Source organism: Gigantopelta aegis, chromosome 6, assembly GCF_016097555.1.
Source record: "Gigantopelta aegis isolate Gae_Host chromosome 6, Gae_host_genome, whole genome shotgun sequence".
In the NCBI taxonomy this organism is placed as follows: domain Eukaryota; kingdom Metazoa; phylum Mollusca; class Gastropoda; order Neomphalida; family Peltospiridae; genus Gigantopelta; species Gigantopelta aegis.
This window is the reverse complement of record NC_054704.1, coordinates 85,902,465-85,916,642: the sequence shown is the minus strand read 5'-3', so window position 1 is coordinate 85,916,642 and position 14,178 is coordinate 85,902,465. Positions and strand designations below refer to the sequence as shown.

The following is a 14,178-nucleotide window of genomic DNA, read 5'->3' as shown; positions in this document are numbered from 1 at the left end:
GGGCTTGTTTCGTCGTATCGTTGTTTTGTTTGTTTATTGTTGTTGTGTTTTGTTTAGGTAAAGCGCGGGATTTCTTTGCTTAATGGTGCCACATTTCTGCCACAATATGTACGGTATTTTTTTTATTATTATTTATTTATTTATTTTATTATTATTTTTTATATATTTTTTTTTTTTTGGGGGGGGGGGGGGGGTAGGATACGTTCGAGCAAAAACGACCACCAACGATACCCAAGTGATAATTTTCTTTTCTTTGGGACTACGTAATTGGTCAGTTTTGTGATTTTAGATGGGAAAGTCTACTTAATCAAGTCTTTTACAGAATTACTTACAGTAATAAATCAAGACGGCTGGTAAAGTCCATTACGATTTGAGGTTATCACACAATACCCTGTGATCTTAATAAAAGAGGCACGTCTGTTTAGTGTGTCTAGACACAGTGTCTGGGGACCGTCTAAATATACACCTGCCAATCAAGAACCACAGGTACAGGCTACGGAAAGAAAATACCAATTAACCAAAAAAACACTCCGACTATTATTTCAGTACGTGGGTTAATTTGTATACAAAATATAATACAATTATTTCAACACTGACAATGGTGGTTTATTTTGTATTGAAAAAATAAACCACATATACACGTCGCTGTGTTACTGGGATGAAAATTATTACAGAACATTGCGATGCATCCGCAAAAATCAGGTATGTTTTGTTTCTTCATTTCGAAGACTAATTCCTGACGTGACACGTTAGGTATTACGTAACCACCAGCTCGCCAGAGGGCGTATTCACTGGGATGGTACAAAATGGCTGCGCCCGTTATATATAATAGCCGTCACATTTAACCGTTTTATTAATTAACTATACGATTATACTTGTTGATATTAAGCAATAATGTGCATTATGTATCGTTGAATATGCATACCAGTCCAAAAGCCTTGCTTTAGCATTCCTTTAAATCGTTATATGTGTTGGTCTACGTCTGTCAATGTGTCATAAGTGTACTAGACCTAATTACAGATAGTTTATGTTAATTAGCTGGCCGCGGGGGTCAGTTGCTCCCCTTGAACAAATATTTTAAAATCGTCGCCATCGCGCGCACACACACATACATACACATACACAAATGTATATATAATATAATACACACATACACGCACACACACAAATATAACACACGTGTGTGTGTATGTGTGTGTGTGTGTGTGTGTGTGCCTGTGTCTGTGTGCCTGTATGCGTGTGTGGGTGTGTGTGTGTATGTGTGTGTGTTATCACATTCTGTATCTATTATAATATATATGTATCAATAGTTCTTGCAAATCCACGAAAAACTAATTCGGGAATTCAAGATGGTGTTCAAAATGGCAAGGCTGTATTTCCACCTTACTTCCTTTGTGATTCTCTTAATTGGCAAATACAGCACATATTCGGTATCTTTTGGAAATTTATAAACATCTATGATAATGTTTTCAAATATGTTTTTCGTTCTCTGCAATATTGGTTTGTTTGCCACTTTTTGTATGGTCTAACCACAGCGTCTGTTGTTGCCTTTTCGAATATTTTGTTTTTAGTGTTGTGTTTATCTTTTGCAGCTGTTTACTTTCAAAATAAAAAAAAGTCTTGATAATTCGGTTCAATCTTGGTTTGTTTATCACAGCAGTGTTCATGGTCTGATCATAGCGTTTATTTTTGTCTTTTGGAAGTTTTTATTTGTTGGTATTTTAACAGGTTCGTTATGTCTTTCACAAATGAGACTCTTTCATTGATGTCCACATTATTTTTATTAATAATTTTAGAACTTAAGTTTTTTTTAGTGGTGGGATTTGGCTCAGTCGGTTGAATACTCGCTTGAGGTGCTTGCGTCGCAGGATCGAACCACCTCGGTGGATTCATTCAACTAATTGGGGGGGGGGGGGTTCGTTCTACTCAGTGCATCATAACCACAGTGCTTTCCTGTCTATTGGAAAGTGCATATAATAGATCCCTTCGGCATTAAGACAAATGTAGCGGGTTACCTCTGATCACTACGAATCAGAATTACCAAATTTTTGACATCCAATAGCCGATGATTAATCAATGAGCTCTATTGGTGTTTTTAAATAAAACAAACTTTAACTTTTTAAGAACTTACTTTGACACCCAGTAGCCGATGTTTTTGTTTTTTTATCCTACAAACAGTAGGTCGACAACATACTCTGTGTTTATACAGACAAAGGTATATTCTAAACAATTAAGAAAATGTCTTTAATGTGTAAGTTTAGTCATCAAAATGTTGGTCGTAAACATGTTACAGTGGCACCAAACTCAGGACAGTCCCTTTGTGTACACGTACGGATATAGATCTAGCTCTATATATAATTAAATTTAACGAATCATAGAACTGACACACACACACACACACACACACACACACACACACACACACATATATATATGTATGTATGTATGTATGTATGTATATATGTATGTATGTAGTATGTATATATGTATGTATATATACATTTATGTATATATGTATGTATATATACATGTACATGTATGTATATATACTCTTCAAAAAAAGAAACGCAAAAGGGTACAAATGGGTTATAACTCCGATTTTATGTTTCCTACCGGTTCATGCTTTATGAAAATAAGGTCATTGCATGTCCCAAACACAATACCACGGTTACATTCGATAAAACGCAGCTACTGTACAATAAAGTTCCAAAATGTGAATATTCGCAAAAACGCAGCCACGTGCAAACCATGTCACCACTGCACGTGCGTTGTCTGCACGTGCAACATGAACACCGACAGTATAAAAGTGCAGGGTGTTCGCTTGCCTGGCCTCTGTATCTGGCCGACAGTTGACAATCCAGGACATGCCACGTCTCAGTGAACCGCAGAGAAACAATGCCATCGCCCGACTAGACGCAGGCGAATCCAGAGCGGCCGTTGCCAGGGCATTCCATGTGTCCCCAAGCACCATCTCCAGACTGTGGGACCGTTACCAGCAACATGGATCAACACGTGACCTCCCTAGATCCGGTCGACCACGGGTCACTACCCCCGGGCAGGAACGCTACATCCGGGTACGCCACCTTCGAGAACGATTGACTACTGCCACCTCCACAGCCACAGCAATACCAGGTTTGCGCAGGATATTCGACCAGACCGTACGGAACCGCCTACGTGAGGTAGGAATTCGTGCCAGACGTCCAGTTCGAGGTGTCGTCTTAACACCACAACACCGTCGACTCCGACTGCAGTGGTGCCAGATTCATCGACAATGGCCTCAACTGCGATGGAGAGAGGTGTGGTTCAGTGACGAGTCCCGATTTCTGCTCCGACGTCATGATGGAAGATGTCGCGTGTATAGGCGTCGTGGTGAATGTTATGCGGCAAACTGCGTGCAGGAAGTGGACAGATTCGGCGGGGGTAGTGTCATGGTGTGGGCAGCCATCTCACACACTGGCAGAACTGACCTGGTCCACGTGCAGGGCAACCTGAATGCACAGGGCTACATTGACCAGATCCTCCGGCCACACATCGTTCCAGTTATGGCCAACGCCAACGCAGTGTTCCAACATGACAACGCCAGGCCTCACACAGCACGTCTCACAACGGCTTTCCTACAGAACAACAACATTAATGTCCTTCCTTGGTCATCGACATCACCGGATTTGAACCCAATTGAGAATCTATGGGACGAGTTGGACCGACGCCTCCGACAGCGACAACCACAGCCCCAGACCCTGCCCGAGCTGGCAGCAGCCTTGCAGGCCGAGTGGGCCACCATCCCCCGGGACGTCATCCGTACTCTGGTTGCTTCAATGGGCAGGCGGTGCCAGGCAGTTGTCAACACACGCGGAGGCCACACCCGGTATTGACTCCAGATGACCTTGACCTTGGTGGTGTGTCCTATCACTTACTCACAATGGACTAGAGTGAATTGTGAACAATCCTGCAACATTTGGTAATTATCGGACTCACCATTCAATAATTAAATCAATTCTCCAAATGTTACGACAATGTGGTTTTGCGTTTCTTCTTTTGAAGAGTATATATATATATATATATATATATATATATATATATCAGGGCCGTATCAGGGCCGTAGCGGGGGGGGGGGGGGGGGGTAATCCGGCAAACTTAAAGAAAATTCTCTTCTTAACCGTTTAAGGAGTTTTAGACTATTAAAGGGACATTCCTGAGTTTGCTGTAATTTTTAAGATGTTATCGACGAACAGAGACTTTATAACGATTATAATTACATGTCAAATATATTTTTCTGCATAAAATATTAGTGGGTATATATTAAACGTGTTTCTGATTGTTCTAATATTTCCTAAATTAATTTTTTTCGTACGTACGAAATTATTTGAAGACAAAATCCAGTTTGGGCTTCTTACAAATATCAAGACGACCAGAAACACATTGAATATACAGACACTGATATTCTAAACAAGAAAATATATTTAATATGTAAGTTTAATCGTAGAAATATTTTATTAGTCGGAAATATCTTGCAATGCAGCAAACTCAGGAATGTCCCTTTAACTACTCAGTTGCCCCCCACCCCCCCAACAAAAAATCCTAGCGACGGTCCTGTATATATATATATATATATATATATATATATACACACACACACACACACACACACACACACACACACACCATCTACTCCCTCTCAGTCAGTATCAGATAATTAGACAACTAATTTATTTTAGGCTAAGGATTGTCGGTGTAATATGTTGACTATGTCGTCTGTTTTCACCTAGACAGACGTGTAGTTTATATTGCAACACTTGTCCAGACATGTTCCATTTGTCATACAATGCTAGCCTACATTACTCGGTCAATAATTCGAGTCACCTAAAACAGTGAAACGTCAGATTGCAGAACAGTCGGGTGCTTACGGATTCCACCAAAGGTATGGTATTTAGCACTTAATTCTGTGTACCCGCAGTTCGATATACTGATGATCTAAGTACAGGGATGACTAAATGTTGATGTTAAGACGTAGGTGTTTGTTTTGGTTTTTGGCACGTGGCCACTGTTGGTGTTGCGATTTAAGGGATATACACCCTCAGCTGGCATGGCGATATGTAAATACGGAAAACAGAGGGGTTATGTCTGACGTTTTATTTCATATCATGTTAGATTGGCCTTATTTTTCTTTCATGTTCTTAAATGTAAAAACATGCTATATGTTAACACAAAATGCACATAATACTGATGCTTTTATGTGTATATTTTTAGATTTGATACATCAGTAATATGAATTGTGAACGTACGTCTATCGATTATTTATGGTATTGATCACGTGATGGCGATTCGTTGCTAGATTTGTCACCTGCTTCCTTTGTGTTTGGTATATAAATACGAATGGCGTGTTTATAAACAGTTTAAATATAAAGTGGTGTCGGTCGTAAGCACACTAACACACTTCCCTTTTGCCAAGTCAATTTCGGCGTGAATTAGTACGTCTTACAGGTAAGTCAGTTATCATTTAGCATCGATTTAAGAGAAACACGAATTCCTATATAAGCCTACGAGTCGATAAAAAAAAAACCCTTCACCTTTCTTTAATAAAAACCAAAAAATAAGAAACTAAAGTTATTCATATTATTACCTTCTATTTGATCTATTTAGTGTATTTTTACTTGCTGCCTTATTAAGATAATGTAAGTATTATTTTAAGATGTTTTATTTTACTGACAGGGTAAGGTGCGTATTGTGGTCTAGCTAGTAAATTTTTTACACAAACATTGCTATTTTAGTTTTACTGGTTCATAATGAACGCGTGAAAATATATATTAAACGTTTTAAAAAGTCATTATAGGCCTATTTAATGTGATAAAAATACAGAAGTGGTGACAAAAATGAAATGTAGCGAAAGCATGAGGCGATTTTTAAATAATAAAATAATGATTTAACAATAAACTACATTTATAATGCCAGTCGTTAAAGTTTCTTTTAATATTATGTTTTATTGTTAGTTAGTGTTAAAAAACCAACGACTACCCCCGCCACCCTCCCACCCATTCATTTACTTCGTGATAGAACAACTCTAGGCAGTGTTTATAGCGTACTTGATTATCGAAGTGACCCTTTTGTTGGGGTTCAGGATCAGACATGGGTAAAATCACAAAGCTGGCTCCATGCCACCTTTGTGTGGAAACAAGCCTGACAAATTACAGGTAGATCCAGATTACTTGTATTCACTGAGCAGGATATTTAAAAAAAAGAAGTTATAATCAGAACTGTAATATTGCCAAGTCGAGGATATCAATTAAAGGATCATAGACACAGGTTTTACACACGCACACGCACACACACACACACACACACACACACACACACATAAAAAAGCATAAAAAACAATCAAAAAAAGAAAAACCTACAAAAACAACTCTCTAAAAAAAAAACCAGGGTTGAAATATTCTTATGGGTTTCTTGACAGTGGCCAACATAGTACATTATTATTTATCTCTTAACAATTTTAAAACGAGTTCTAATAAAGTTTAAAAATAATAAATTAATGAGTTCTATTAGGGGCTGTGATAATGTTTTCAAATGTTTTTCGTTTTGTGCTCGTAGTTTAATGTCATGTTGATTTGTTTACCACAGTTCCATACACTTAACTATTTCCATGATCTGACCATAGCGTTTTTTTTTTTCTTTTTAATTTTCTTTTTGATATATTATGTTGATCTGCTTTATCGTGTCATTCATGAATATGAACCTTTCACGTCTGTTTACACTGTATTCTGGTGATACTTTTTTATACGAGTTTTTTTATTGATAATATTAATAGGTTTTTTTATTGATGTTAATAGTCATATTCTACAGATTTTTTTTTTTTCATATGAGTAAAATTGTACTGATGTTAATCATAATACAACTCTATTTGACATCCTTCCATGCTGAGGTGTCGTTAAATAGTTATTAAAATAAATAAATAAAATAAGTAAATAAATAAATAAATAAAAGTTCTGGGTTGGGGTCCCACCTGGGGCTACGAAGGATTGTTCATGCCAGTACTCCCATTTTTGTGGATAAGGCAAGCCGATTTTTTCCTAAATTTAGTCGAATGGACATTTACACTGACCACATTTTGGTGGAGTGTATCCTAATCATCTGAAGCCAACAAGAAATTATATATTTGGCAACAGAAATGTTTTGGAATCTTTTTAAAATTCCACCCAGAATTAATTTAAGTTTTTAAAACACTGATTTCTATACAAAGTTTTAAAATATACTTACCTTGATTTGTTTTGGAATCTGTTAAATTCCACCCAGAACTAAATTTAAGGTTTTTGAAACACTTTGATTTCTATACAAAGTTTTAAAATATACTTACCTTGATATTTGTATTGTATTATATTTTTTCCTCACATCTCTTTACACTGTGGTTTTATATAATTATATAAATAATATTTCCATATACTGGGGTGTCGTTAAACATTCATTCATTCATTCATTCATTCATTCATTCATTGGCAAAGTAGCGACTGATTCCATGAATCTCTATCAAGTGTCTCGCACACACGCGGACAGCCGCTGCAGATTTCAGCCCTCTTGCACCGTCACAAAGGGAACTGGCACTCTAAGAGTAGTTTACTACATTTTTGCTGGCACCGGATAGAGTTCATTAGATAAGTACAGCTGTGATAATATGCACTAATGAAAAAGTATCATAACAGTGATGATGTCACGGGGATCCTATAATACCCGTAACTGAATGAAACACGATTGTCCAAATATCTCTCCTAACTGTATATCTATTAGATCTCTCTGTAAAAGGCAGTTATACCCGCTGTGTGGCTCGTCTAGGTGTTGTTTAGAGACACGATCTTATATAAAGTATATTTATTATAGCACGTTTAGTTCACTAGAAAACACAACAAAAACACAATATACTTTGGAATCTGTATTAACCTACGCTGACAAATGTACTGCCGCAGTAGTTAATTAACAACAACAAATAATAACAACCCAGAACTGATCACTTAATTAGTTAATCTCTAGGTGTCTAGTTTACACAATATGCTAATCACTTCACCGTGACACAACACCCACACGTGTGATAATTGAGAAACGCTTCCAGGAGAACTTAATTAATAAAGGAATTACAACTCTATTCCTAACTGGTTAATTTTTAATTAACCCTTACTACTCGTTCAGTAACGTGTGATAATTGAGAAACGCTGCCAGGGGAACTTAATAAATAAAGGAATTACAAATCTATTCCTAACTGGTTAATTTTTAATTAACCCTTAACTACTCATTCAGTAACCTTGTAACACAGAATTAATACTGGTACCTATCACAATAAAGACAATAACCTACTGTTTACCTAGGTCCTCTAGGATGACTGGCTAAGCTTTAATAAGTATTTAAACAGTATTAAAATATTTAAAGTCACATCAAGGTTATACACAGAGCAGAAAAATATATTTACCACGCCCGAACTGAACTTATATATTTCGTTCAGTGGACGACCTCCGTTTCCCCTGCAGCCTTCCTATGTTTCTCCCCGATATCTCTAAAACCCTAGCTATTTATTAAAAAACCGAATATCGCCTGGGGGTACAAGGCGGTACCTCACGTATCAAGTGAATTTCCACAGCGACCAAGACGGCATATCTTTCTCTTAGATCGCCAGACTCAATGACGCCAAGTCGCCAAAATCACGGTTGAAAAAACCGCACTCGCGGAGGTATTACGTAACAAGTTGCCCACCTGGGCTAAGTGCATATTGGAACTGCAGACGGCACAGTTAATATCGTCACAGGCGAAAAGAAATTAAGAGCATGTACCGTCACAATGACATCAGGTGTTCGCGAAAATTGAGGCACCCGTCATGAGTACTACCAAGAAAGCTGTCATGTCTGTAGGCTTGTAGAGCCTTTTTAATGACCATCACCGCCTACATATGTAATGCTTGTGTGTGTGTGTGGGGGGGGGGGGGGGGGGGGGGGGGGGGTGTGCGTGTATGTGTGCGTGCGCGCGAAGGCGTGTGTATACACGTGTTTTGGGTTGTTGTTTTTTTTACTAATATCAAATGTGTGTCTGGTCATCTTAATGTTTGTAGTAGTCCATACTAGATTTTTTTTTCTCAATAATTTTGTACCTAAAATATGTATATACACGAAAAAAAACCCCAGCAACCCCCCCCCCCCCCAAAAAAAAAAGAGAAGAAAAACACACCAAAAAACAAACAACAAAAAAACCCCACAAAAACCGGAAATACACTAGACATACAAAAAGAACTTTCCACATCCAGTACCTCAGTATAAGTAGCATAGTTTTATTAATTATTATTAAACCATCTAAATTATATGCAACAGTAGGTACCATTATTTACTTAAAATCTATATATGACTGTATATATGTTCCTATTTAAATATTCTTACTTATGTTTTAAAATGTGCCATATGTTCTTTGTATTATTCATAAATAAAGAAATAAAGATTGAATTGATTGACATTCAAATCAATAATGTTTATTTAATGTGTAATTTTAATCATCAAAAAGACTTTATTAATCGGAAACATCTTATAATGGTGGCAAACTCGGGACAGTGTTGTACACTAAAAATATCATAAGACATAATTTTGTGATAAATAATATTAACTACATATTTCGAAATTTATAATTATAATCCTGGTATTCATTGTTGTAGGTTACAAATGGCGTCTGAAGGGACGGAAGCCCCGTCAACGGAAGTAGCCACTGGTAGAAGTTTGATCGTGGACGAAACATCGTTCGAAGAGCAGTTTCTACGCTGTCAGGTGTGTCGTGAAAAATACGAAATAGAGGAACGCCCTGCGAAATCCCTGCCTTGCAACCACAGCTTCTGTCTTCCATGTTTGAAGCAAGTCTTTGATCACAGCCAGCCGGCCGCCAGACGAACTCTTCTGTGGGGGGACGAGACGCTTGATGGAACCCTCAAATGCCCTCAGTGTAGAGTGGAGATCTACCTGAGTCGAGGAGAAATAAAGAAGCTGCCAAATGACCACAGGGTTATTCAGATGATAGACTTTTTGTCTCAAGCTGTTGTCAAATCGAAAAATGTCTGTTCAAAGCACGAAAATCAGTCTTTGAATTTTTTTTGCAAACTGTGCATGGTGCCTGTGTGCAGAGACTGTACGGTTTTAGACCACAAGGAACAGCAGGGCCACAGTATTGTAGATGTTACTGATGCCCTCAGTGAGAATTCTGAAGAGTTCAATGAAGTTGAAAACAAGAGCAAGCAGAGTTTAGACCGAATGAAGACTAGATCAGACTCCCTGGCGAATGCATCCAAAAGGCTGGACCTTTTGGAGAGAAAACTACGTGTTCAGATCAAAGACACCTTCATCGAGTATCGTCTGCTTTTGGAAAGAAGACAGGAAGCACTTACTAGCATGCTGCAACAGCAGGTAAAAGAACAAAAGAATAAAATTAATACCAGATTTTACGGAGTATCTGAAAATGTTTCAGAACTGGGGAAAATATACGAGTCTTTCGTTGAAGCCAGAGCTTCTAATGACATCAAAAACCTGTTTGCTCTGAACGACAAGATGAAAGAAAAGGAGGAAGAGTTCAGCAAATCGGCAACCACCGATGACGACGACGAACTGTTTGTTGCCTCGGGGTTCGAAGTCCCCAACGAAGGAGCATTTCTGTCCGAGATGAGCATGCTGGGGGAAATCTCCTCCAACCAGGATCTCCAGCTGAAGCAACCGGTTCCGGCCCACCAGCTTTATATCTTTGATCTAGAAGAAAGGCAAGAGAGAGTACGCCAATTTCAGAGAAGTGCCTGCTATGTGGACTGTGATGACTACCTAATATACCCAGCAACAGACTACCCACAAAACACTGTGGACAGTGGGGAAGAGCAGGAGCCTGATATTCTTGACGCAGAAGCAATAGAAGCCATCACCCAGCGGATCATGGACAGACGATCAGCACACGAGATGCTAGAGAGCGAGCATGCGGAGAATAATCCTCGGCAGATGCATGGCAGACGAGGAAGAAATTCTCGGCGGGAAATACTTGTCCCGGCAACTGGTTTACGAGTGCCATCGTCGTCGAACAGAGAGAGATCGTCCCGCGAAAACAGAAACAGCAGGAGGCCAGACATTCAAGTGGTCAGACACCAGTTACTTCAAAGACTGCAGGTGCAAGATGAACAAAACTAAAAGTCAAATATGAACAGACAATTTTATATTGAAGTTTAATTGACACTTTTCCCCCCATTGGTTATTATGAACATTTGCTTGTGTAATTATTTGTTGATAATCAGCTGCCTTATATTAGGCCTATTTCTGAAGCATTTATTATGATTTTTAATTATCAGATTTGTATTTTACATAGACACATAGTTGTCATTAAACTTTTTTTTCTATGTATTAGATCTTATTATTTTTATGTTATTATTTAGAATGGTCTCTACAGCACATGATAGTAGCTAACGGGTTTGTGGGATGTTGGGTACAAAAAGGCCATAACACTTTCGTGGACACAACACACTTAAAGTTAGTTTGTTTTATGACACCACTAGAGCATAATGATGATTTATTAATCATATCTTAATGGATGTCAAACATCTGGTAATTGTGACATATATAGCCTAGTTTTAGAGAGGAAACCAGCTACATTTTTCAATTAGTTGAAAGGGATCTTGTATATGCATGTTTCCATAGACGGAAAGGGGGAAAACAAATGGAGATTGGGGTCTAATGAGGTGATTAGATCCTACGATGCAAGTACCTCAGACGAATGGTATACCGACTCACACACAGCCCACACACACCGACTCACACACACACAAACATACACACCCCAAACTTCAATCGCCAGTCTAGACCACCACCCCCGCCCCTGCTAAAATGCATACACTCGTGCCTGAATGTGGTTCGATTTATACCCGGCAGTTTTACTGTCCCCTCTGTTTAATATGTCCATTAATGATCTGTTTAAAAGGCTAAAGAATTTGGTTTACGAATGGAAGTTGATGATGAAAAGGTATTCTGAGGTACGGTGCTACTTATATTAAATAAGGTAACAGAAAGCAACAGATTCTCTATTGTCGACTTCGTTTTGGTGCCAGTGATTTACCAGGTAAATGGTCATAGATTTGTTCGACATGCAAGTGACAGCCATTCTTGTATTTGTGGTCATCCAGATGAAGACACTGAACATAGTTTTACGCCTTTGTCCAATAAAGCTCGTAATGCTCATTTACCCAATTATTGTAATCTTAATTGGTGTCTGTGGGAGCCCATTGCATGGCGGCAGTAGTAGGTTTTAACGTCAGTAGCGGGTTGTCATATCTGGAAAAGTGCATGAAAATTGCCCTTGGCATACTCTATTATTTGAAGGAGGGGAGGGAGAGGGGGAGGAGGCGGTTGACGTAGCCCAGTGCTAAAGCGTTTGCTTGATGCGCGGTCGGTTTAGGATCGATCCCCGTCGGTGGTAGCGTTTGGCTATTTCTCATTCCAACACACCACGACTGGTATATCAAAGGCCACGGTATGTGCTATCCTGTCTTTGGGGTGGTGCATATAAAAGATCTCTTGCTACTAATGGAAACATGTAGCAGGTTTCCTTTATAAGACTACATGTCAATATTACCAAATGTTTGACATTCAGTAGCCGATGATTCAAACCTTAGGGTTCCAAAAAATATTTTTATATTTGATTCGGTTCTGAACTTCCTTATAAAAACCAAGCGCTTCCTGAATAATTAACTATTCATCATCTGAACTGCTTCTCGTTCCTTTCCTTCTTTCTTCCTGATCTTAATCTTTACTTTTCGATTTATTTTACTCGATAGCTACAGTGAAAAAGTTTTCTTCTCATTTCCGTCATCTTGATTTATCGAATGTGTGTGTGTGTTAATAATTTAATATGTAGGGATATTGTTATATATTATATATTAGTCTGTTGATTAATCACAAACCGATATATCTGATTGCACAATGAAATGTCGTTTATGTAAAAGTATGTTTTAGCGTGAGCAGACCAGAAGCGTAGGTTGGAGGTTGAGTGTGTGTGTCGTTTTCCTCGCTAACACAGTCTCCATGGGAAAATGTAGACATGCTTGAATATTTAGATATGTGGCATTTTAGTGCAAGGGCACCCATTTAAAAAAAATATTTTACGTCTGGTTCGGTCTAGTGGTGTCTCAGATATTGGATGACGGTAAAAACATATAAAACAAAAGTAGTCTAGTTTAGAAATATCTGTGCCAGTAACGAACACCCTGTTTTTATGTGGTAATGAAACATTATTCTCCCATAGAATAACGTCTGAGGACAGTCGAGATATAAGCAGCCAAGTCTGTATTTGGGGGTTCGGAATTCAACTTTTGCAAAAAATGTAACCAGAGGGTGCGTAGAACTATTATCCAAATCTGGAGTCAAGGTGGCCAGAATTGCTTCCCTACTGTTGAAATGCAAATAAATAGCGCTTTCCCCTGGGCCCCGTTCCACGAAGCGATCTTAGCACTCAGATCACCTTAAGTGCAGAAGGCTATGATCGCTTCCTGGAACGGGGCTCAGGTTGGTAACATCTTGATGTCTGTATTTATGTTACATATTGTGCTTATGCAAAAATCTTTAAATTATTTGAGGGTAAGGCGTTGCATAATGTACACAATTTTAACAGATGTCAGTCCGTTTTTTCTCTCTCCATATTTTGTAATCAAGCGATATTTCCAACTTGTATAAACTATACATATGGAAATAAATTAAGCAACACCCAACTCATAGATCTATAATTCTGAATTACGAAAACAGAGCATTTTCCTGAATGATTTATTGACATGTGGCATCTTGCTGAATAGCATGACTTTCATGGAGATATTCAATGCACGTGCAATGACGAACAATGCACGTGAAATGTCATACCCTCAACAGTGTTAAAATCAAGTTTGTAATGATTACATGTCACACTCTCTCCTGTCAATTTGCATTGAATATTCAGTACCATAATTGTCATGGCACGTCGTAAATTGTCAGAGGCAACAAGGTGGCAAATTATTGGCATGAGAAATGCAGGAATGTCCCTCAGACAAATTGGGCGTCAACTTGGGCGCAATATTTCCATCATTTCAAGACTGTTGAACAAACACAGGGCTACCAATGATGTTAAAGAATGTCCAAGACCTGGCAGACCCTGTAAGACAACAATAAGAGA

At 38.4% G+C, this 14,178-nt stretch overlaps 1 protein-coding gene across 2 annotated transcripts; it reads left to right on the top strand.

Annotated features, from left to right (window-relative positions):
* Nucleotides 1–4,832: 4,832 nt before the first annotated feature.
* LOC121375372 (E3 ubiquitin-protein ligase TRIM63-like) lies at nt 4,833–11,387 on the top strand. 2 transcript variants are annotated; one of them, XM_041502793.1, is made up of 2 exons: nt 4,833–4,918; nt 9,677–11,387. In XM_041502793.1, exon 2 carries the CDS (start codon nt 9,684–9,686, stop codon nt 11,175–11,177), a length of 1,494 nt encoding a protein of 497 aa, XP_041358727.1. In that variant the 5' UTR covers nt 4,833–4,918; nt 9,677–9,683; the 3' UTR covers nt 11,178–11,387. The 2 variants fall into 2 exon arrangements, with proteins under 2 accessions (XP_041358727.1, XP_041358725.1); XM_041502791.1 differs by lacking the exon at nt 4,833–4,918 and adding an exon at nt 5,141–5,481.
* Nucleotides 11,388–14,178: the final 2,791 nt, after the last annotated feature.

Coding starts and splice junctions, on each gene's coding strand:
- LOC121375372 (XM_041502793.1), top strand. CDS start 9,684: ATGGCGTCTGAAGGGACGGAAGCCCCGTCAACGGAAGTAGCCACTGGT.